This window comes from Pleurodeles waltl, chromosome 4_2, assembly GCF_031143425.1.
Source record: "Pleurodeles waltl isolate 20211129_DDA chromosome 4_2, aPleWal1.hap1.20221129, whole genome shotgun sequence".
NCBI lineage: Eukaryota > Metazoa > Chordata > Amphibia > Caudata > Salamandridae > Pleurodeles > Pleurodeles waltl.
The window spans coordinates 105,707,931-105,732,437 of NC_090443.1; the positions used below are offsets into that span (position 1 = coordinate 105,707,931).

Below are 24,507 nucleotides of genomic sequence, written 5' to 3' on the forward strand. Positions count from 1 at the left end.
TTTGTCTCATTTGCCTAAAAATTGCAGCTCATGATTTTTTATGCAAGAATACAATTGTTGCAATAAAGGTATGAAAAGGCATTTTCGCATCTTTCTTGTGTCTCATCATGGATACACAGGGTGACAACAAAAGGATAGATCCATTTCCACAATTTCCTTGCAAATCTGAGTGGTCATGTTAGAGGTTGCAGATACCATCTGGTACTCTGGTATGTATAGGGTTCGGATGGGGCACTGTGAGTAAGCTAGGAACTGTGTCTACATTTCCTGATGGTATAGGCTGAGTCCCTATACACAGTGACTTATGTTGACCAGGTACACAGTCCTACTTGATTCACAGGAACCGTATAACACCGGTAGAGAAGGAATATCACCTTTAACAATACCCACTGTACAGCCTTGAGGAGCCAAAGAAAGGAAGAAATGTAAGACAGACAGATGTCAATTCAGAGGGCCTACATTTTGCTAGGCACACCATCCCTCAAAACAGTTCCATAGTCCTGAGCAGGCTGATTTTGTGTAGGAGTGTGGGCTGACAGTATAATTTTGACCCCCTTCGGCGGCAAAAGAAAGGAACTTTGCTAAACCTCCAAGTGTGAAAGTAGAGGCTCTGGAAATTGCGGTGCAGAACCTTTCCCCCAGGCCTAGTAGGGGAATAATCATCAGGACTAGAAGACAAACTACCTCCTGAAACATTAGAAGCATAAACCAAACGTCCTGGATCCTCTGCGGAGGAAGGAAGGTTCTCAAAGATGATGTATCCAGTAGCGCTCTGTGAACAGAAGGTGCTGAGAGAGCTCAAGGCAAGTTGATGGAAACGCCCAGCTAGAACATCAGGAATGCTGTGGGGTTCAAGTAGTACAATATCAGCTGCCACAAGCCTACCTTGAGTAGCCATTTGTCAAGATATAGGAATACAGACATCTTGATCTGCAAAGATGTGCCACAATGTAGGAAGCAGACTTTCTATATGGTGCACTAAAAAGAAGTACATTGTGCGGAGAGTCCAGTGGATCCCCAATTGGTTTGCAGAGGCAAAAGTAGATGAGAATAAAGCTCTATTCTGTGGTACTGTGGGTGAGCAGTTAGGCTTATCAGAGGGTAGTGCTAAGAATTTGTTGTACTCACAGGGGCAATAAATGAAACAAACACTCAAAGAATAAATCCTAGACCATGTTAGAAAAATAATACTTTTGTTTTTATATACTTTTAACCCAAGAACTTTGTTACAAGGTAAGTACGCTTTCAAGCATAAAAACGTTTTAGTTTAAAAAATCAACACAGTGTAATTTCAGAGTTTTTCCAATGTTAACCTATGGAGGAAACCAATGTTGAGCAAACATATGGTTAACAACGACTTACAAGGTCAGTCTCAGAGAGTTAAGGTAAGTACTGGGCACCAGTCAGAACCACACTAGCAGGTCACTCCGAGAAGCACTAGGGCGGCGGGGTGCAGGAATGCATCAAGGCGTCTGTTGGCCAATGGTTTTCTATGGGAATTGGTTCTAGTCAAGACAGGCTGCAAGCTCTGGCCAGGAAGCCAGTCTGGGACAACAACTCGGAACAGCTGAGGGAACCTTGCTGGCACCTTTGGTTGGCTTCACCTCAGGTCGTGGTCGTCGGGTGAAAGGACTTTGCTGTTTTAGAGGCTGCAGAGTCCTTTCTTGAGACATTGTTCCAGAGCAGATCCGCTGCTCACAGAAGTCTGAGTCTTTGTGGAAGGCAGGCAGTCCTCCTGAGTTTCTTAGAGGCTCAGCTGCAGGGCGAGTCACCTTTTTGGGCAGGGTCCGTCGAGGTCAGCAGGCAGGTTCGTGGGGCTGGTAGCAAGTCAGCTGCTTCTCCTTTTCCTCTTCTGCAGGTGTGACTCTGTGTCCTTTTCTTCTTAGGTCATCAGGATATGAGCTCTAGGGTTCAGGGGTGTCACCTAAATACTCAATTTAGGGGCATCACAGGGAGTGCCAGACAGTAGTCAATGGGCTGCCCACCTATAGACTTCACCCTTCCTGTGACTTCTTCTGCTGGGAAGTGGGCATAACCCTAACAACGGTGGCCTAATTCCTTCCTACCAAGATGGAGGATGTTGAAAAGTGGTGTACACTTCGCCTTGTCCACCTCACGGGTAGGACAGGCATGCAGTGGGCACACATCCTAATCTGCCTAATTTTCCCACCTATGCTGCTGCCAAAAGTAGGGTCAGGAGGGGGGCGGGGGAGGTTGACTCGGTCATCTCCACCATCTGGAGAGACCTGGGTCACATTACAAAGGCAGCTAGGCTTTCGAAGCTTCCCGCCCTCGAATGTCCATCCTGCCTGGCTGAGGTGATGACACCCCCGCCCAGTGCAGGCTTCTGACTCTCACCCTCGAGAACGCGGACTCTCACACTAGGGGGGCCAGAAACACATCTATGGTGGCTCAACTGGCCACGACCAGTCAGTCAATCCACTAGTAGTATAGGTTTGCAGGGGGCACCTCTGGGTGCAGTTGTTAATAAATCCATCTCTAGCATCAGTGAGGGTTTATTAATCAGAGATGTTTGATACCAAAGCCATCATGTAGCTGGGCACCTTGTAGTGACCAGTGTCCAGCACATGCATTTAAAATGGCTTCCCTGGTCACTTACTATGCCTGAGAATCGACAAATACATAGCAGGGGAATATGTGCTTGTGCAAATATGCCCTCACATGTAATATAATGCACCCTGCCATACCGCTGCTAGAGGGGTGATGTACATATATTGCACGTAGTGTTTAGAGGACATGGCACACAGGCTGTGTGCAGTGTTTTATTTTCACTTTTGTCTGCATCAAGAGACGCAGACAGCAATGGCAGCCTATTATGTGCTTGGCGAGGGGTCCCTTAGGAATTTGTGCTGCAGCCCTTACCCTCCTTAGTATCCCAGGTCTTAGGTACCAGGAGTGCCATTTACGAGGGACTTAAAGTGGGTGCTAAAGGTTTTGCCAAGTTGGAAAACGACAGTACAGTTTTGGGGAAAGAGATCTGGCACTGGGGTCGTGGTTAGTGGGAATCCAGTGCACTTTCAGTCTAAATTACACCAGAAACCAGGCAAAAAGTGTCTGTGTGGGAGGGGGAGAACCATGTCAAAAGAGGCACTTTCTTACACACAATCACTGTGATCACTTTCCCTAAGACCTAGGCTGCCGATGTTAGTCCAAACGGAAGCAAAGCTAACTGGTAATGGATGGACTCCACCATAAACAACAGGTACGTTTTGCGCAACTGCAAGATCAGAATGCAAAAATGTGTGTCCTGCAAGTCTAAGGACACCAGCCAATCTTCCACTTCCAGTCCCACAAGAACCTGAGCCATGGACAACTTCTTGAACTTTTCCCTGCAAAGGTTAAAGTTAAAGATTCTGAGGTCTAGGATCTGACACAGTCTGCTCCCATGTTGGTGTTATAATTATCATGTTTTCTCCTAAACATGGCAGGTATCGCCTTTTTTAGGGCTCATAAGGTAATCAATTAGATATGACAGACAAAATACAATGCATGTTTGTTTAATGTCACTTGCATCATGATAATCAAGTTTGCTTGAATATATTAACCGTATTTGATAGGAGCTAAATTCTCAGTCCTAAAATAATAATTATTGAGTATCAACAGGTTTATGGAAGCTGACAATTCCATTACTTGTTATTACTATGATTCAAAGAAGGCAGTTTCACAGAATGAAAATAAATAAAAGGGAATCACGCCACTTTCTGCTAATTGTGTATTCAAAAAGATTCAACAATAATTAGATATAATCAGATTTGGAAAGGGTAACTTTGTGCCAAAAGACAAAGACGAAACACAACATACTTTGCCTGCATTTGATGAAGGCTAACAGGAACCGAATTCAGCCTTCACTTGCTGGGGACATATCAGCCTTCCTCCGAGCATAGACAAGAACAGCAGATTATGCTATCATATTGAACGATAACCTCATTACTCAAAGCAGGTTTGAAAGTATGAACCAACCAAGAAACTCAAATTTGGCTTTGCACTTGGTGCCGAGTTAAGCTTAGTAAGCCAAAGACATGAGGGTGGGATTAATGTAAGGCTAAACAGTCAATATGGATTAATATTTTCTACTGTTCACATCACTCGGAAACATTAAAGACACTATACTGTTTATGTTTTTATTATAGTTACAACTCATACTGAGTAAACATGGATGGGATTTTAATGTTAAAATAAATCATTAAAATGTATTCATTGTTTTCTAGTGTTCATGAGTGTGCCTTTCTATCACGAAAGAAGGTATGGGCTCCACTAAACACCTGTGATATTTCACAATATTGACTGTTACCTGAAACACATCTCACTTAAATACTGCTTAGTCAGGGGGGTCTAGAAATCCCATCTCCCAGACTGTGTTCAAGATGATCTTGATAACATATCATTAGGTACCACAAAGTATCGAGAGTAGCACATCTCTGGCAAATGTCTTGTTTTGGGGCCAACTCAACTGCTCCTTTTTGAAACAATGTTGAAGTGATGGAGGGGGAAGGATCTCAGAAGGAGGCTGCTTGAAGCGTTCTTCTATATTCCTTAGTTCTAATTTGTTGGACCCACTGGACCGGTGGAATGGCTTTCCAGGCCTGTAGGAAAGGCTCATACCCTAACTCCAACTCGCTGCAGGGGGAATTAAAGTTGCTTTCCAGGTGGCAGGGGAGGAGGGCTGCTGGGCCTGTCTAACTCGACACTTTCTGCAGCCTCACCGCTACATTAAGCTGCTGGATGAGATAGGAGGGCTGGTGCTGGAGAAAAGGAAGTCCCCTGAAGTATCCTCAAACTGTCAATTATTCCTGTGAAATTCAAGGGCTGGAGATGCCAGACCCAAATACTGGGCTCTTGGCCAATTCTAAAACGGTCCATGGCCAAATATTCCTTGCCTTCAGAGAAGCAGAAACCATCACACAACATATTGATTAATGAGGTATGAACATCCCCTGAAAAGCTGCCAAGCATGCATCCTTAGTGCAACAGAGTGTCCCACCACCCTGGCCAGAGAGCCAACCATGTCCAAGCTTGATCTAAGGAACTGCCAGGATGCATCCTAGCCATTCAGGACCACCTCTGCAAAGTTGTCCGGCAGATGGTCAAGCAAATTTGGCACCACCAAAGCCAAAACAGCCTCTAGCTCTGTTTTAGAAACCATGAACAAGTGACTTTTCCATTAAAGATACCATCATATTTAAGGGACAATATGGAATTCGTCACAATGACTGAAGGAATTAACTTTAATGATTAACAGCATACCCTTGTCACATCAAACATGGAGCCATTTATATGAACACCCATAAAGAGTGTGGCTATTAACATTATTGAAAGGACTCTTGAATATAGAAAGTAACACCAGTGCCCTTAGGTATTGTCATTAAGAAGAAATACATTCTGTTAAAAAAGTAATATTACCTACAGATCAAGTGAGTTTAAATAGAGGTTTGCTTAAACCTGGACATTGCAAATGTATATGTTGCTGAATTTGAATCCAATAAGATCCTATTGGAACTGAACCCCTTTAAACAGCACATCCTCATATGAAGGAGATGTACTGATGATGTTTTTCTCTTGTGGCGTGGTAATGAAGGTTCATGTAGGCGGGTCCTTGATCGTGGAAAGCTTGGTAGGTGTGGGTCAGAAGCTTGAATTGGCATCTCTTCTCCATGGGGAGCCAGTTGAGTCTCGTTTAGGTTTTGAGTGATGTGGGTTCTCTTGGGTAGGTTCAGGATTATTCTGGCTGGTGCGTTCTGGATCGTCTGGCGTCTTCTCATGAGTTTGGTGGTGGGGCCCATATAGAGTACATTGCCGTAGTTGAGTCAGCTTGAGATGAGGGCCTGCGTCCGCTTCTATTCTATTTGATTTAGAACACATGAGTTTCGTCAAGTAAGTTTCAGTCTGGTGCTATTGAGTGTGAATGTCGGATACCTGCCAGGCACTTAGTTTCAACCACTGGATAAAATATCCTTACATGACCTGCACTGAATACGGGTTAGTTCCCTGCTCACACGCTGGTATATGGCTGTAAGCTGCATCGTTGTCATATGACTATTTTAGGGTCTGGCAGATAGTAAACATTTCAACACATAGCTGACACTGCAAGTGTTATTTTATTGATTCGTTTCACATGACTGGGCCTTCCCTCTACACATAGTAGTGAGAGATTGGCACACCGCAGCATGATTAGGTACTGATGTACGATGTAAAGTACATTTTTATTGCAGCAATATTAACCAAACATGCAGGGCATCACTTTAAGGATTTTTAAGTTTTTTTCACTGGCTCTCTCGTGTAGGGTCCATAGTGGTTCCTGGTTCCCTTTGATGATCTACTGTGATATCTGTGGCAACCGACCTTGCAGTCATTTTTGGTAAGTGGTGCACTACCGATGAGGAGCAAACCTACATTTAGTTGTACTGTAACAGTTTACTCATTCCTAATTTGTACATAATAAAAGTACTCTCTCTCCTTTTAGGTCGTTTAGACAGACAAGGATGTCATGTTGAGACTAGATGAATAATTTACATTCCGATGCATCAACACTCCACTCTTGCTAATTATATGATTTTATCAAAATTTGATCACTGTATAACTCTAGGTTTCGATTCGCCTTATAATACTAGGACACCCAAAAAGGTTGGTTTCTTCAATGTTTTTAATGTGTTATTCTATATATCACCTTTTCACAAGCACTGCGCTTTCTGTATTTTTTTATTTGTCCCTATGCACCTGAACAAGAAATCTGAGTACAAACATTTGTTGAATAATGACTGTACATATGAGAGCTGAAGTGCCTTCTCAAAGGTTCACAAAAACATCTTGTTATCAGACTGTTAACTGTTGAAGCATAGCTTGGCATGTCCCATGCTGCTGTCAGTGGCTCCATGTGAATACCATTGACAGGAAGAAGTGGCTCACTCGCTGCTGAATCTCGAACACAATATTCGATGAAGCCTGCACTGCAGGAAGAGTCAACTCTAGCACTCAAGCTCTCTTTCTTAATGCAGCATTAAGTTTGACCACCTCTGGGATGCTGACCGCAAAGGGGACTCCATGTCTATAATGCTGGCATTTCGAACTGCCAGATAGTAAGCTGTATCTGCATAACCAAGAGGGAACAAACTGGCTGACTCACTAATGTCCTCGTCGTCATGAGGAAGGATTTGTGACATTTGGATCCTCTCTGAATATAAACCGAATGGGTCTACCATGACCGTCTAGTAATTTTTTCTGCTGGGCAAGAACCGTCTGGTTACTCTCTCTGTACCTGGCCTCTTTCGGCAGGTCTTTCACCTCCATCCTAGACCACATCAAAACAGACTTAAGACAGCAGGGAAGGACGTTAAGGAGGAGTATGCGCTCGAGACTGCGCGGGTGGCATTAGAGTTGGTTTAGGAGCGTCAACAGACACACAGGGGAATGCAAATGGTAAAGCTATATTCATGAAGATTACAAACTTAAAAAAAACACACAAAAAACAGTTAGCATACATGTATGGTATTAAGTAAACAAGCATTGGCAAATCCAACAGGCGTCGCCTACACAAGAGCTACTGGTTTTGTCAATATGTTTTGCCATGTTATACACCAGTATAACTGCTGTTCAGCATGGCTAAAAGTGGGGTGGGGGAGTAGAGTGTCAGAGTGGGTATGTTGGAGTGCCATAGAGAGGAGTAGGGCGAATAGAGTTGAGTAGAGGCCAGTAGCAAAGAGGAGTGGGCTGGAATAGGGTGGAGTGGGTTGGAGTGGACTGAGGTAGAGTGGGGTGGATTGGAGTAGAGTGGGGTGGACTGGTGTGGGGTGGATTGGACTGGAATGCAGTGGGTTGAAATGGGGTGAGGTGGATTAGCTTGAATTGGGGTGGGTGGTTTGGATTGGAGTTGATAGGACTGAGGTGAGGACTGGAGTGGGGTGGATTAGTTTGGACAGGAGTGGACTGGACTCACTGGACTGGGGTGGGGTGGATTGGATTGGATTGGGATAGTGTGTGGTAGACTGGAGTGAGTGGGGTGGATTGGAGTGCAATGAATTGAAATGGGGTGGGGTGGATTGGATTAGGTGAGGTGTGTTGGATTAGATTTGGGTAGACTGAAGTGGTGTGGATTGAATGGACTGGAATGGGGTCAGTTGGGGTGGATTGGTGTGGGGTCTTTGGGGTGGATTGGAGTAGGATGGACTGGAGTGGGGTAGGCTGGAGAGATTGGATTGCAGTGTGGTGGACTGAACTGGTGTGAACTGGATTGGGGTACAGTGTGGTGGACTGGAGTGGATTTAAATGGGGTGGGATTGATTGAGGTGGGCTGGGTGGGGTGGGTTGGACTGGATTGGGGTGGGCTGGACTGGGGTGGATTGCATTGAGGTGAGGTGATTGGACTTGTGAGGGTTGAAATAATTGGTGTGGTTGGGTGGATTGGATTAGAGTGTGGTGGACTGGAGTGGGGTGGGACTGGAGTATGGTGGGTGGATTGGAGTAGGGTGTCCTAGATTGTATTGGGGTGGACTGGATTGGGGTGTATTGAAGCGGGGTGGGGTGGACTGTAGTGGAGTGGATTGGATAGGGGTGGGGTAGGCTGGAGGGAATGGAGTGGGGATGTCTGAACTGGGATAGGGTGGGGTTGATTGGAGTAGAGTAGGATGGATTGGAGTGGGGTGGGGTGGATTGAAATGGGGTGGGGTGGATTGAGGTGCATTGAACTGGAGGGGTGGAATGGATTGTAGTGTATTGTATTGAGGTGAGGTGGATTGGACTGGTGTGGAGTGGAGTGAATTGGATTGGTGAGGTGGACTGAAGAGGGGTGGATTTGATTGTGGTGGATTGGAATGAGTGGTGGATTGGATAGGGTTGGTGGATTTGATAGGAGAGGACTGAACTGGGGAGGATTAAACTGTGGTTTGGTGGATTGGATTGGGGTGGGGTGGGTTGGAGTGGAATGGATTGTGGTGGACTGGACTGAGTGGGGTGGATTAGACTGGAGTAGGTTGGACTGGAGTGGGTTGGATTGGATTGTGTGTGGGGTGGATTAATTGGAGGGGGCACACTGAATTGGGGTGGGGTAGATTAAGGTGGTTTTGAGTGGGGTGGATTGGACTGGAGTAAGGTGGATACATTTGGATTGGACTGGAAGGGGGTGGGCTGGGTTGTAATGGGGTGGGTTGGATTGGAGTAGGGTGGGCTGGACTGGAGATGGGTGGGATGGACTGGGGTGGGGTGGAATGGATAGAAGTGGTGTGGGGTGGATCGAGTGGGGTGGATCGGAGTGAGGTGGGGTGGATCTGAATGGAGTGGGGTGGATTGGACTGGGGTGAAGTGGATTGGATTGGGTGGGGTGCACTGGAGTGCGGTGTGGTCAATTAGATTTGAGTGGTTTAGTTTGGTGTGGGGTGGGTGAATTGGATTGGAGTGGGGTGGACTGGGGTGGACTGGAGTGGGTTGAACTGGAATGGGGCAGACTGTTTGGGACTGAAGTGGGTTGTTTGGGATTGGAGTGGGGGCAGGGTGGGGTGAGGCAGGTAGAAGTGGAGCAGGTTGTTTTGGATTAAAGTGGGGAAGATTTAAATGGATTGGAGTGGGGCACATTGTTTTAGATTGGAATGGGGCAGATTGTTTTTGGATTTATGTGGGGAAGATCGGACTGGGGCAGATTGGGGTGGGGCAGATAGGAGTTAGGCAGATTGCGGTGGGGCAGACTATTAGGGTGTATTGGATTGGAATGGGGTGAATTGGGTTGGTGTCGGTGGACTGGATTGGACTGGGATGGAGTGTGTGGGTTGGACTGGAGTAGGGCGTACTGTTTTGGATTGCAGTGGGGGAGAGAAGAAGGGGTGGATTTGAGCGGGGAAGATTGTTTTGGAATGGACTGCAGCAGATTGCAGCACGGCAGACTGTTTTGGAATGGGGCAGATTGGAGTGAGGCATATTGTTTTGGATTGGAGTGGGGCAGATTGTTTTGGATTGCAGTGGGCAGATTGTTTTAGATTGCAGTGGAGCAGACTGGAGTCAGGAAGACTGTTTTGGATTGGAGGGCAGCAGATTGCAGCGAGGCAGATTGTTTTGAATTGGAGCAGTTTTGAGTGGGGCAGATTGTTTTAGATTTGAGTGGGGCAGATTGGAGTGAGGCATATTGTTTTGGATTGGAGTGGGGCATATTGTTTTGGATTGGAGTGGGGCATATTGTTTTAGATTACAGTAGGGCACATTGTTTTGGATTGGAATGGGGCAGGTTGTTTTGGAGTCGTGCAGATTGTTTTGGATTGGGGTAAGGCAAACTAGAGTGGAGCTGATTAGATTGGGGTGGGTTGGGAGTACTGGAGTGGTGTGGAGTGGAGTGGGTAGGAGTGGATTGGATTGGGGTGAGTGGTTTGAGTGGGGCGGAACGAAGTGGGGTGGATTGGGGTGTACTGCACGATTATGTGTTAAAGCATAATTTGAGAAATTACACATAATCAAGAAAAAAAGTTGTTTTGCAATATTTAGAACAAGATAATCGTCATCTTTTGAGAACAGTACTCACAAGCAAAAGAAAACAAAATAAGAAGCGCAGAGTGATAAAAGACGACTTGGCAAAATAAAAGAAAGTTAGATATAAAATAAAAAAAACTTTGTCATTTGGTTTGTCCTGCGGAGCACGTTTTTGCCAGTCACATGCCTTCTGTTTGCAGGGCACTAGAAGTTCAAAAGAACAAAATATTACCTCAATCACTTTGGGAGCAGCAGTTGGGCACTGATTAAGAGGAACGTAAATGATGCCAGCCCTGCTGAGACTAATTACAGGGCTGTAAAGAAAAGTGCCACCCAGCCAACCAATCGTAAGCAACAGGCGGGCTCCAAGTCCTTTACTGTACACAGCAGAGTCTTGCAAGCTAGAAGCATGCACTCACAGGCTCGACCTTGAAAAGAACAATCTCTCACAGTTTTATTTATATCACATACAATCTTGGGGTTGAAGCACCGAGTGCAGTGGGAATATAAACTAGAACATACAAATAAAACATGACAATTTATATTCTAAATTGTCACATATATTAAATACCCTCTGCACAACTATACTACCAAAGCTTGCATGTCTGACACCTGCCAGGTGCAGCTCGCCAGATATAAAACTAAAAAAAGACACCCTCTTGCCTCAGAGTTGCCTAAAAAATTGGCATTACTCCCAAAACTACAGAGAAAAAATGGCTGCTTATATCTTAATGGATGACAAACAGCTGAACAAAACTTTAAAACCTATGTCTTTAGTTGCATACACCTTTTAAAAAAAAGCAAAGAAACAGGGTACAACAATTCAATAGCTACACCTTTGACCAAATTAATTTTCTTGAAATATTAAATTCAATAGGATGGTGGAAGGGAACGTTACTTACTTGTAATTCTAGGTCGCACATAGCAAACTTCACCGAAGTGATGCACACTAGCTCAATCTCACAAACAAGAAATATTTTTTAAACCTGTCCTGAAGGCAAAGGTTGTTCAGAAGACCTAGTGTAATTTAAAAAATCTTGGAATGCCTTTTAAGAACTGTTGCTTTTGATCAGCCAATGAAATTCCTTTCCGTCCTCAAGTGTATTGTGACCACTCCCTTACACTTAGAAAATGTTAAATTTAGCCCAAACGGGCTCCGTATTAGTACTACTGCAAATCTCAGGAACTGCCTGTATTTTCTCACTTTTGAAATATGGAAGTATGCATCCTGCAGGTCCAGTATTCACATCCAGTTTCATATTTTTAACTGTATGGAAAGCTGATGTACTGCTAAACATCTGGAACCTTTTCCTTAACTTTTGCTTTTTAAAACCTAAGACTGGCCTGTAAACTTTTTTCGGGTCACCCTTTTCAAGCAAGAAATGTCTTGAGTAGATACATTTTCATCTTTGTGATGCAGGAACATATTGTATACCCTAATTTCTTGAGAGAATTTCAGTTTTCTTCTTTATGAATTGAAGCTGGAACTTCCAAGCCTACTTCTGTGGTAAGAAATGAAGTTATGCCCAGAAATGTAGAAGAGAACCATTAAGCAAAATGTGAATTCTTGCCGTAGTTTTGCTTCACCATCCTTCAAGATGATTTATGAAACTTCCATCCCCCCACCCAGTATATAGCAACTGGAGGCAGAGAAGAAAATAAGTCTCCGACTGCTGTTCTGAGATTGTGTCTTCCATAAGAATGCCCCTAAAATGCTGGATCCTTCACTGGTGACGTGTACTCCTGAGGCAGGAGTGGGTAAGTCATGTTAGGAGTTGCTGGCTTGAGGGATTTTTATTCTGCATTTTCAGCACACTAAAGTAGCAAGGGAACAAGAGGTCAAGACTGCATTGTTGCAGCGTCACCATAACGAGTCAAAGCGGCATTTGTCATGATTCTATCAGGATGTTCAAACTTTCTAGCATCTCAAATTAGCACATTATGGAAGTTGGCAATGTTATCAACCGTTGATCGGAGGCTTGCATCAGACCTCACCTTCTTTATGGTTCATGTACCACTCAGACAGTTATGGTGGGGGAGGGGAGGGGGGCGTACAAAGGGCCCCTCTTATCTCTCGCAGACCTTTCAATGACACTGGCAGAGTTGCTCCCCGGTGGACAAAGTGGCATCAGCTTTGTTGATAAAAAATCACCAAGTAAAAAACACCTTAACTACATTAAAACTGTGCTGGCGCAAAGCAAGAGAGAACAGAAGGGTATGCTTTTTTGTAAGCAGTTAAACTTGCAGGCTCACTCATATGTCCTGCTCCTAAATGTTGAACGACTGGACTGTTTATTTCACAAAGGCTGATGTGGTCTCTTATCCTCTCCGTTTTAATGTCCGCTAACTTCTTAGTGTGTCGACTTGGAGCAGTGCTAACGGCCTAGATGGTATGTTTCCGTTCTTGACTTTACATAAGGATCCAATGTAGTTCTTGTTATATACTATTAATACAGTGTACTACAAAAACACTCCCAAACTAACTTTCATTTTAAAACCAAAGGATGTTTCTCAGTTACAGAAGATACTCACTCTGAACAACAACTTGGTTGCTTGGCACGAGTATCTGCTGCCCATCAGATGTCTGTGCATATTGAAGTATTGTTGTTCCACCTTGAGTACCACCAGCGTTTGTCATTGTTAATGCCTGCAAACCCTGCATTCCATCTGCTCCAGGGCTGGCAAACTGTAATGCTCCATTTGGGGCAATAGCAACTATAAGTGTAAAGGAAATAAAAAGTTAAATGTCACTAAAAACAAGTGAGACTAACAATAGAACAGCGACTTCTGGAAAAGAAAAGGTTACTATAACTACATTAAAATAATCACTGCATAGGATTAATTCTGTAATAAGTTCATTTAAAACACTTCAACCTTTATTTAACAAAAGGTTAGGCCTATACATCTACAAGTGGCATACTATCCCTCTTTTACCCACCCAAAAAAGCATTGGCAAAACCAATAGATCTCGTTTATGCAAGAGCTATTTATTGGCTTCGCCAAAGTCATTTAGCTTTGTTGTACAGCAGTGTGGCTGCTGTTCAGCATGGCTAAAGGTTAGTGGCTTTACATAAAGGAGAGTGGAGTGCCATAGAAAAGATAGGCAAGGAACAGAGGGACAGAGTAGAGTGGCGTAGAGTGAATTGGAATAAAATTATGTGGCCTACAGTGGCTTTGAGTACAGTGGCATAGAGTGGGTAGACTGGTGAACAGTGGCACAATGTGGAGCAGAGTGGTGCAAAGTAGATTGTCGTGGAGTACAGTGTTGTGGAGTGGCGTAGAGTGGCATTGTGTGGAGTGATGCAGAGAGGACTAGAGTGGAAAAGAATTGAGAACAGAGGTATAGACTAGAGTGGCATAGAGTGGAGCAGATCGGCAAAGAGTGGAGTGGAGTCAAAGGAAGGGGCATAGAATGCTATAGAGTGGCCTTGTGTGGAGTTGATTGGCAAAAAGTGGAGGTTAATGTAGAGTGGAGTTGCATAGAGCAGTAGCACAAAGTGGCACAGTTCTGGATATAAGTAACTAAAGTGTCAATAGATACTGAAACTAGGGTGAGAGCAACATAGTTGAGACTGTATGCCTGTGTGAAAAGTAGGAGAGCATATTACAGATCCAGGACTAATACCAAAAAGCTTATAAAAGAAAAAACATACTGCACTGCAAAAAGACGAGGAAGAACGTATAGACTTGGTCCATGCTCCAGGGAAGCATTAACAAAATAAAGGAAGGTAAGTCTATGGGAACTAAGCAATCGAAAACTTGCAAATGAGAGTGACAACGTAAACAACTAATGATATGCTGTGGGAGGGTTATAAGCCCACTGAATTGTAAACAAGACTTCTCGCACCACAGCGCATGCGCTGTTTAGGCGAGACCTAAGAAAAAAACAATGGACATAAAATGGAGTCCTGCTCTCACCCTTCTCAAATGGTTGGGAATGATCTGCTGTGCAAGATCATACTACAACTTCAAGAAGGATGCAGTCTTTTAATTTGAAGATCTCCTCTCATATATTTACCTCTACACTCGAGTTTCTCTCCCTTATGCATCACCAAGCACAACACTTGGTACCTTCATTTCCTGCTCATTTGGTAGGGCACAGGGAGAGGCTGCTCCATACTCATACATATTTGGAAGTTTTGCATTTTCCTCCATTCCTGGAAGGGCCATAACAATTATGGGTTTGTTGCAAGTAGTTGTAAAGCAGAAAAACCTCATGACTTTTTTCTTACATCTGGTAAATTATTTTGCTTCCAGCACTACAATTAATCAAATGTCACTGAGAGAACGGCTCTTGTACTCACAGAGATCATGGACTTCACCCTGGGACAAAAGAGGTTGCACCTATGGAAGGGATATTTAGTGCCTGGTGAGACCACTAAATTGGTTAAGCTTACTGTTAACTATAAGAAGGTTGCCTACCATGTTCAGGGGCCTCCCATCACCCATTCAGAAGATGGAATAATTGGATGCACACGTTTACAAGTAATCCTTTCAGGTAAACCACTAATTTGCAAGAAGTGGTGTCCTTCAATATCAAATAATCTATCTTGTCCTTGAAACACATATGAACAAGTCAGAAGCATCCTGGGCTTGTCCAGGCTTCCCACCCAGGGCAGATAGGTTCTTCACCAAAGCCCTCGGATCCAGATGTTCAATCTGGCTCCTTCCTTAAACCAAGTACCACTAACATTATTGTTGGAGATGCCAGAGTGGATGCTTCAGTGGGGGTGGCTGACGAAACACTTCATCCTACGCTTGATTTGCTGATACCACCTTTTAAAAAAGCAGACTGTATAGCTTAAAATCTAAATCTGTGCCTCCTTTGCCACTGCAAGGGAATAGATAAAGGTTTAAATTGGTAAGCAGATTGGAACAGATTTCCAGGCAAATTAAGCACACAGAATCTCTCTATCGAGAGAGGTATCATTTCAGTTTTGCACTGTAAGCAAAGTAATGTGAGTCAGCACATTGCATCAAGTGTGGCAGTTAATCCAAACGCTACAGGTTTAAGGTGAACAATTGCATCTAGAGAACCTTACAAAACAGTCAACAATCGGAAAGACCAGGAGACTACTTAATCAAGCGTTGCATCACATTGAACTTACATCACATCTTGTCTTGAGAAAATTAATAGTAGATTTCACTGGGAGATTTCCATGTTAACAATGCAAGATTTTGTCATGCAACAAACTATGCATTGAAGACGCTCACATTACGTAAGGTGAAACTTAAGCCAAATGTCCTTGTCCAGAAGAGACCCTTAAACGTTTCAACATAAACAAAAGGCGTGACTGCACTAAAAGATACACAATCATCATCAAAGAAGACAATGGACTTTAAAAGACATGCTGTGATCCCTCCGGCAAGTGACACAGCCTGTTTTTCAGTCCAATATAATACAATGTGATTCACACTATTACATGTCCCTTCTCTATCATGAATGAACTGTAATGGAGCCAAGGACTATTAATTCATACGATGCATTTAGAATTTTACTGCTTGTTCATTGTTGAGGGTTAGTGAACGACCTGGCAGCGGGGAAAAGCATACACCACAATTGTGGGATAACTCAAGCAGCCTGGGTGAGTCATGTCAGTAGTCTGTATGGGCTAACAACCAAGCCGTCAAAAGGCGGAGCCACACTTCTTCCCATAGTGATGGGGTCCGAACCATCGACAAGTAATAATCAATTACTAAATCTCCAAGCTGAGGGTAGGACCTTAGATACTGCCGAAAATGATGATCAAAATCAAGTCTGGGAGCTAGCGCAACTAGTCGGTCTGATCAAGAAACTGAAGTCCGAAAGGGCAGCTGGACCAAATGGCCTACCGAATGCAATCTTCAAAGCGGACCCAGAATATTGGGCACAATACTTTCTGCCACTCTTCAATTCTATCGTCCACTTCAATCGGATCCCAGAATCTTGGAGAGGCAGTATAACACATACCAGCTATAAAAGTGGAAATCCCATTCTGCCTTCAAAATGGCCCTTACTGATGTAGAAGTCAAGCTATATGGCTCTTGTTTGCTGCAGCACCTTCAAGCCTGGGCTGATGAAAACAAGCTACTCCCCAGGTTTCAAACAGGTTTTAGGGAAGGCATAAGAACGTCATCAAATTTAATTGCACTTTCCCTAGCAGTAGGAAAAGCCAGTCGCAAGAAGCTGGGCCTCTATGCAAGTTTAATTGACCTCAAATCAGCCTTTGACTGGGTTCCCATGAAAAGGTTGTGGGCTAAGCTGGCTAAATGGGGTATTCCCAACAACCTACTGAGGGCCATTATAGATCTCTACACTGACACCTGGGTCCAGCTTAAAATCGGGGACGGTTCAAAATTAACAAATAGAATACCAACAAAATCTGGACTAAAGCAAGGTTGTGTTCTGGCACCAACTCTCTTTAATCTATATCTGGTGGACCTTGCTGGCATACTAGCACAAGTGAATAGTCTTTCTCCGGCACTAGGTTCAGAAAAAATTTGGTACTTACAATATACAGATGACATCATCCTGCTGAGCCATACCCCCCCAAGGTTTGCAACAAATTCTATCAGCACTTAACATCTTTATTGCCGGGCAAGGCCTAGAAATTAATTTGGATAAAACAAAAGATTTTGTCCAAGATAAACTGCTATACCAGAAGTGAGATGCTTCTGTGCTATTTAACCCATTATAAAACATAAAATATAGGGAGCAAGTTCTGAAGGCCGTCACAGAATTATACACATTTATCAATGGCAAAGAACAAAGCAATTTGAGAAAATATGGAAGTGTTCAAGAATAAAAGGTACGTAGACGCTTAACCAAAATTCATTTTGAATAAATTGTTGGAAATATAGAAAGTATTGCCCCAACGGTTTTTCCAGCATTTCCTAATAAAGAAACAATGTGATTTGCGTTAAAAAATGAAGATACGGCTAGTCCGAATTGTTAAGTTCTGCACTACAGCTAGAAACCCTGAAACAATACTGTCTTGAAAATACATCATAAAGCAAAGATGTTTATCTGGTTAATAAACTGATTGCTAATAAAACATAACTAATTCTGTGTTTCGCAATCTCTGTATTATAATGCACATGCCATTGAGAAATATATGGCAACAAGCAGAATGAGTAATCACAAATGCAATCTTCTACACGGCCAACCAAACTCCTTAGTACCATTAAATGTTTTCAGTTTGAATCAATATGCTGCTGACCACGACTTCTGAAGACTGGGACAAGACTGACATATGCATCCAGCTGTTAACAACCTGAGCTTAGTAGTGTCCTGGTTTCCATTTCACATACATTTTTAAAAAATCCTGTACGTGTGAAAAGCAAATGTTTGAAAAAGGAAAATACTAAAGGATATGTCAAAGTGGGTATCAGGTGGGAAATAAGAACACATACTGTACTGTCCTGTGCTGGTCTGGTAAATGGATGTGGGACCAGACATAGAAGAAACGGCAGAAGAGTCCGCACTTTCTTCGTCGTCTTCACGGCGGTCTTCTGAAGAAAGATCCTTCAAGATTTTCCTATGTAAAAGAAACTCTGGTTCACTTTTAAGAAAAGTAACTCATCAGAACAGCTCATAAGCCACTATAAGATGTACATGCTTCAGAAAGGAATTAAAGGCTATGGGTCTTTACCTACAGGGAGTATAGAGTTTACTTTGTACGTTGAATAAAGCGTGGTGTCGCTGGATCGTTTATTTCACATCCTATGTCATATTTTAACTAACAACATTGTTGTCATTACTATTAGTTTCCATACCAAAGTGGTAAAATAAAAAGGTCAAGTTGCTGTAAAGCAGACTGCACACAATAGATTTTCTAGTAGCCACAGAGATAAACATGCACCTTTAATTAAAAGAGTCTTTCTTGCAGCAAGGAATAAATATGCTTCACACAAGTACACTCAGAAAAATAAAAGGCAACAAAAGGGGGAAGAGTTTGGAGGAGGGCAGCAAACTTTTTTTTTTTTTATCCTGATGTAATAGTCGTCAATATTCCATTTTTTTAGAATGCATTGAACAACACAATTTGCTTGTATCTACAATCCACACTGCTAGAACAATAACAAGGCCGGCGTCTTGGAGTGCAATTAAACAGAAGGGTTAGAGTAAGAAGCTTTGCTTTATTTGTGAGCACAACTGAAAGCTACTCAACAATTAACTGAATATTAATGGGTTATATCCTTCTTCTGAACTTATTTTCCAATATCCCCTGCATTGTTCAAGATTTAAATCAACTAAGTAAAATTAGCAAAATACAAATCAGAGTCTCTATGTTCCCAAATGTTGGTCAGACAAGCACACCTTATTAATGTCCAATATCAGGAGAAAGAAATCTATACAAGTGTGTTTTCTGGTGGTGTGAATCACACACCTCAGTCTTTTATAGTTTTAACTTAATCTACTGATATTTCCGAAATGTCCTCTTAAAGTTATCTCACTTGTATGATGGACGACGAGCTAAGATTCCACGGGCCTTCTTTGAGGAGTCTAGACTGTCTGACGAATCTTGAGAATCTTCAGTCTCTGATAAAGAGGCAACCTGAAAAGCAAACCGAATCTTCATTTTCTAAACCATCAATGCCGAGTTAGGATTTAAAAACGATATAAAATCAAGAACAAGGCAGTGCAATAGATGTAAAAAAATATATATATATCAAGATACAGCGTTAGAAAAACAAGTTTTGGCAATTAGGTAGCTCCATCTATTGTCTACTGGAATTACTGGAAGAATTTTAGAAGTTGACGGTAAACATTAATTTTAGATTTCAAACACATGCAAAAATAACATCCCACTGGGACTAGATGGCAGGCCTATTCTGCAAGAAACAAAACATATAAAAGTTACTCCTTACCCAAATAATATTGCATACATTTTGACAAGAATCAAACAAAAAAACAACGTCATGAACATTTGAAAGCAAAGTAAGATGAAACAAATTACCAATAACAGAGATTTCCAGCCTTGCTGTAAGGTCATGTTTCCACTAAAGGCTTCTGAAGACATCATAATGACTACAAGACTAAAGTTCAAATGCTTTGTGATGTCACACCATAGATGGCTGGCACCAAAGGGCACAGCTGGCTAGTACATGAATTATGAGTAATATTTACAAATGTACTTCCCAGAAACTGTCAAAACTTTATATATGTGTTATTTTAATGATTTTTTTCAATGTGGATCATTACAAGCAGAAACTATTTGATTTCCTGAGCACAGTTGAAAGGGTTTAAGTGGGATTTCCGCTTTTCAGTTAGGTTCTGTTTAGATTTAGTACAGTAATTACCAAGGTGTTGTTTAGCTTGTACAAATGATAAGATGTGTTGTGAATGTACTATATTTTTGCTGGAAATTCAACTTTGATAAATGACATGGTGATGTAAATGAGACTAAACGTTGTATTGCATTTGCCCCCATAACAAAAAAGTCATCAAGGGTGGTGCTGCTAGGATGAAGGCAGCTCAGCAAAGGCAACTACTTAAAATTTGGCAGCCTCATATTATTTTGATTTCTGAGAGTAACTTTAATCTTGGACTTGTAAGCATTAAGAAATTGTTAGAGTGATGATTGGAACTCGTTCCAAGGTAATTGCTGAGAAGGATGTGCTCAACTGAACAATTCTTAAATATGTGGGGAAACAGTTTATTGCTGAACAGGGTATTTGGACTCAGGGAAGTCACTACAATGCAAACTGTCTACTGGTGGTGTTTTGCATGAGTATGCACACTGGAAACACTAGCAAATTTGTTTTCTGGCAAAATGTATAAGAACCACTGCTTTTCAAAATTTGTGAAAGCACTGGAAATACACTCTATAATTCACAAAAAATGAAAATTAAACAAAGAAAACAGGCAACACCACATAATCCATAAAAAAATAAGCTGGAATGATATTGAGTAAGTATTTTCACTGACTGATGTTCGGGATTTTGAACTTTACTTGCTTCCTAAATCATCAAGAGGCCTTGCAAAACAAAAAGTATGCAACACGGCTTAATTCTTTTTGGGCACTGAAGGCATACCTATATGGAGAGTGAGGAAAGGTATGCAACAGAACACAGCAGGCAGTATGAGAGAGTCATCCTGCCTAAGAGCGCTTGGAGAGCACAGAAGCTACTGCAATAAATAGACAAAGTAGCATCTAATTATAACCCCCAAAAAGGCGTAGTCAGTTGTCAAAAATGTACCAAACAACAATGCAAAGGTTAGGCTTTCAAAACAAGCCAGATAGAAAATACTGCGCTGTAAATTGTTTGTGTTTCTCCTGCTGAAGACCAATGAAAACAGCTGTGTCCTAGTGGCAATGCTGGAAATTTTCTCACAGGTACCATTTGAATTTTGGCATCTTATAGTAGAAGTCATGCTTCCCACTCTTTTACGTATCTGAGATCCCCACAATTTAGCTCAGCAACAGCTATCAATAAAGCCAAAGTGGAAGTGGGCCATTTCAATGCTATATGCATAACAGATAAGTGCCAGCTAACATAGGGTGGCCTCTAACAGTACCATCTTCAACTCAACACCAACTCACTAATTTCTGGAGTATACTTTATTCTCTTGCTGCCTCCACAAAACAAAACACTCTGCCCATCACTAATCCCGGACCACTTCTGCCCACTCTTGCCTTTGAGGATTTAGCACTGCACCACATGGCTAAGAAAGTCTCAGCTTTGCAGCAAAAATGTCACCATTGACAGTTTTTGGTTTGGCTTAAAAAAGCCAATTGACTCATTTGTTCATTCCACATCCCTTAGGGTTATAAGAATAAGGCATGAAATTGTGTATATTGATTTTTAGGCTTTATTATTGCAGCAGCAAAATATATATGTAACCATCATGAATGACAAACGGATCAGCAAAACAAAAAGAAGCCGTGGTGTTCAGAGCCAGACAAGGGTTTTAATGGCCTGTCTGTAGATCTGAAAATGATATGGAAGGTTCATCGGGTTCCTCTGTCCCAAATGCTGTCTGTTGCATCATTTATTAACCAGCAAAAGTACTTTCTCACATGAAGAAGGAAATTAGTGAAACCAAATAAACGTGAGATCCCAAAGAAAAACAAATATACACTACCACTCTAAAATAACCCTTCACTGCTTTTTGGGGAGGGAGGAACTGTCAACCCACTAAGTCACAAAACAATTTTAAGTAAGTTATTTAATCAAAAGTAGCTTCTTGCCCACAGGAAACACTCAAAAGCATAGCAAAGAAAATCTCCCTTAATTTTCCAAATGTTCTCTAGTTCTCTCATGCAGAAGATGAGTCATTTTTTTGGTTCCGTCTTTTTTTGTATTCTGGTATCTTTAGACCAGATTTAGAATGGGGAAAATACCCCAAATCACCAGAAGTAAAGTAACCAGGAATTATGGGCCACTCTGCTGCTCCTGCCAGATGCAAACTGACTTGAGCCCTCTCAGGCATCACCCCACGTCCACCTACCACACTTCCCAAGGAGGCCTGTACTGTATGTCACCTTCTACCACACACTGCTGTGTCCACTAATGCATATGCATAAGCTCTGTGGCCCTCATTAGAGCATCGCCCTAACACTCACTGCGGCACATGACCCATTTCTGCACCCCACCCTCTGCTTCACAGGTGCATATCATCATGTGCACCTCTGATGAGTAGGACATTTGTCTGATGACTTGGTATATGCATATGTGTATTACTCGATGTGCATTCAAATGTATTCTATGTGAGCCTGTCTATGCTGTGAACGCATGTGTACACAAGGACCAAAATCGCTGTGAATTTCTGTGTACACATGGTACAAAAGCAAATCTAATGGTTTTGATAAAGTTCACTGTTAGTTTCGTATACACAACTGTAATAACAAGTTAATGACTAAAGTTCACTCGGCTTTGTTCAAGGATTATGTTGGAAGACAGTAGGGAGAAGCATCTTTTCAGATTAAACCCTACTTCACTATCTGCTTTCAGAACTTGGTGACCACGTAAAATGTTTTTGGTTTCAGTCACAACAGTGGCAGGCAATACAGACGTTAAAGTGCTCACCTGTATCAAAAAGAACTGACTAATTGAATCAAGTAAGCTCGGTTGGGCCACCCTGAAAGATCATTTTATTTGGGGTTCACCTATAGAAATGTCAGGTCACTGAGCAGATGTATGATCATCTACATCAATAAAAGTAAGAGGGGTAGTAGAAGCAGGCTCTGGGGTGAGACATCTACACACCTTTCTTCTGTGAAATTTTGAGAATAAAATTTTCGCAAACAGATGGGAAGGCAATTCTATGTATGATAACATTGCTTTCTAAAATACTTTTTACAAAAATTACTTTTCAACACAATCTTTTACAATGACATCTTAGAACACATTGATCATTGTGTTTCATGCACAAAAACGAAACTTGACGCAGTGGATTTGCTAAAATATGTAGTCGTAAGTTAGCAACACATTTTCAAAAAGTAAAATCCATTACCTTTTACTGAAGAATTTTTTAAATTAATTTAAAACTTATCATGAATATTTTGGAATGGTAAATATTATATGACGGAAGAGAATGCCAAGGGAAATGTCCATTTAAGACATACAACAAAAGAGACTTAGGGGTTTTTGTGTGGGGGGGGAGCACTCCTAAAAAAATAACAAACACAACAAAAACAAAATCATAAATATAATTCAAAGTATTTTTCTTTGGGGGGGGTGCTTTCTCCACAAATAAAAATAACAGGAAAGCATAATAAAACAAACATTTATACATGCACACAATATAAATAGAAGGAGACACAACAAAAACAACACTGAATAAAAAGATGTCAAGGGAAGGTTGAAATTTACTAAAGAAGTTTGGTCAAAATACTACACTACAAAGAAAAAACTATGTTATTATTAAAGTTGTTTCCATAAGTAAATTTTGCAAAAACAGGTTTTGGAAAAAATTCAATTCAATATTTTATTTGTGTTCTGGAACTCAAAAGTGGTGCACATAAACTAAGATATAGTGAAAGGCATATATCACATTATTATACACAAAAAACATTAAAAAATTGTTTAAACTTTTGCACAAATAACTTCATTTTTCGGGTGATAGAGAAATTCTCGGGCCACCACAACTGACTTAATATTATTCTTTAAAAACATTGGCCTAAGAATGTGGTAGCGCGGAAGAATCTGTGTAGGGCAAATGAATAACACATGATTAAAATCCTTATCTCCCGAATTTGACCAATTTGCTCTTAGCACATTTAGTGGGAGCAAGTTAATTTGGAGTAATGTCCAGAAATGGCGAAGACCATTCTTTAGATTCCAGGTATTACTGAGGTACCTTGGAATGACAGGAAGGGATTACTACCTCACACTTTTTTCTTTGACATACAGTATGTTATGTCCAATCGTTGCCTAATAAGACTTGAGGCCTACTTAAAAAAGCTTGTAAGTTGAATGTGGGAGAGAGAGAGAGATGCCATTGTAGCTTCCTGCAGATCAAATTGCTTTAGTGCATGAGCCAAGTCTCTGAAAAAAGTATTTATTAGTTCTGGGACAAACATATCAGAGTGCAGAAAGCCCCTTAGAGAGTTCTCTTTACTCTTCCGACAGTCCCACTGAATCACAATAGCCAGCCCTTGCGCATAGCAACTTAATAAGATGAATTCCAACATAAGAGCAGAAACTGGAACAGATTAATTAAAATTACAAGTTTATGTAAAATTTCCAATTTATCTAAGAAATCCACTTCGACATGTTCATGGATTCAATAGCATATAATAATGTCGGAGGATCTTTCGCCTCAAAAATTGATAACAAATGAAGAGTGTCTCCAATTCATCGCGTTAAAGAAAGCTCACAACCTATCGGCATGAGAGGAAGACTTGACAGAAAGTGATCAATATGTAGCTTTTCAATCATGCTACCTGTTACAATTTTCCCCACATAGGGATGTGAATTTACAACCTCCAGCATCTACGGTCCTAAAGCTCAGACATAGTTGCTAATCTTCTGGGCTTTTCTATTTTTGAAGATCAATGCCTTACTTTTTGAGACGTTCATTTTCAGAAAGTGGAGGGTAGCGTACTGCTGTGAAGA

The 24,507-nt window shown here is 41.8% G+C and overlaps 1 protein-coding gene across 3 annotated transcripts in view; it reads right to left on the bottom strand.

Annotated features, from left to right (window-relative positions):
• ATF1 (activating transcription factor 1) overlaps nt 1-24,507 on the bottom strand; it is a 262,817-nt gene that overhangs the window by 52,639 nt on the left and 185,671 nt on the right. For all 3 annotated transcript variants that reach the window (XM_069230864.1, XM_069230865.1, XM_069230863.1), the window contains 3 exons: nt 18,901-19,001; nt 17,857-17,981; nt 12,997-13,179 (listed from right to left, as the gene is read on the bottom strand). In XM_069230864.1, coding sequence (XP_069086965.1) covers nt 12,997-13,179; nt 17,857-17,981; nt 18,901-19,001 — 409 coding nt within the window. The remainder of the gene's footprint in view (nt 1-12,996; nt 13,180-17,856; nt 17,982-18,900; nt 19,002-24,507) is intronic.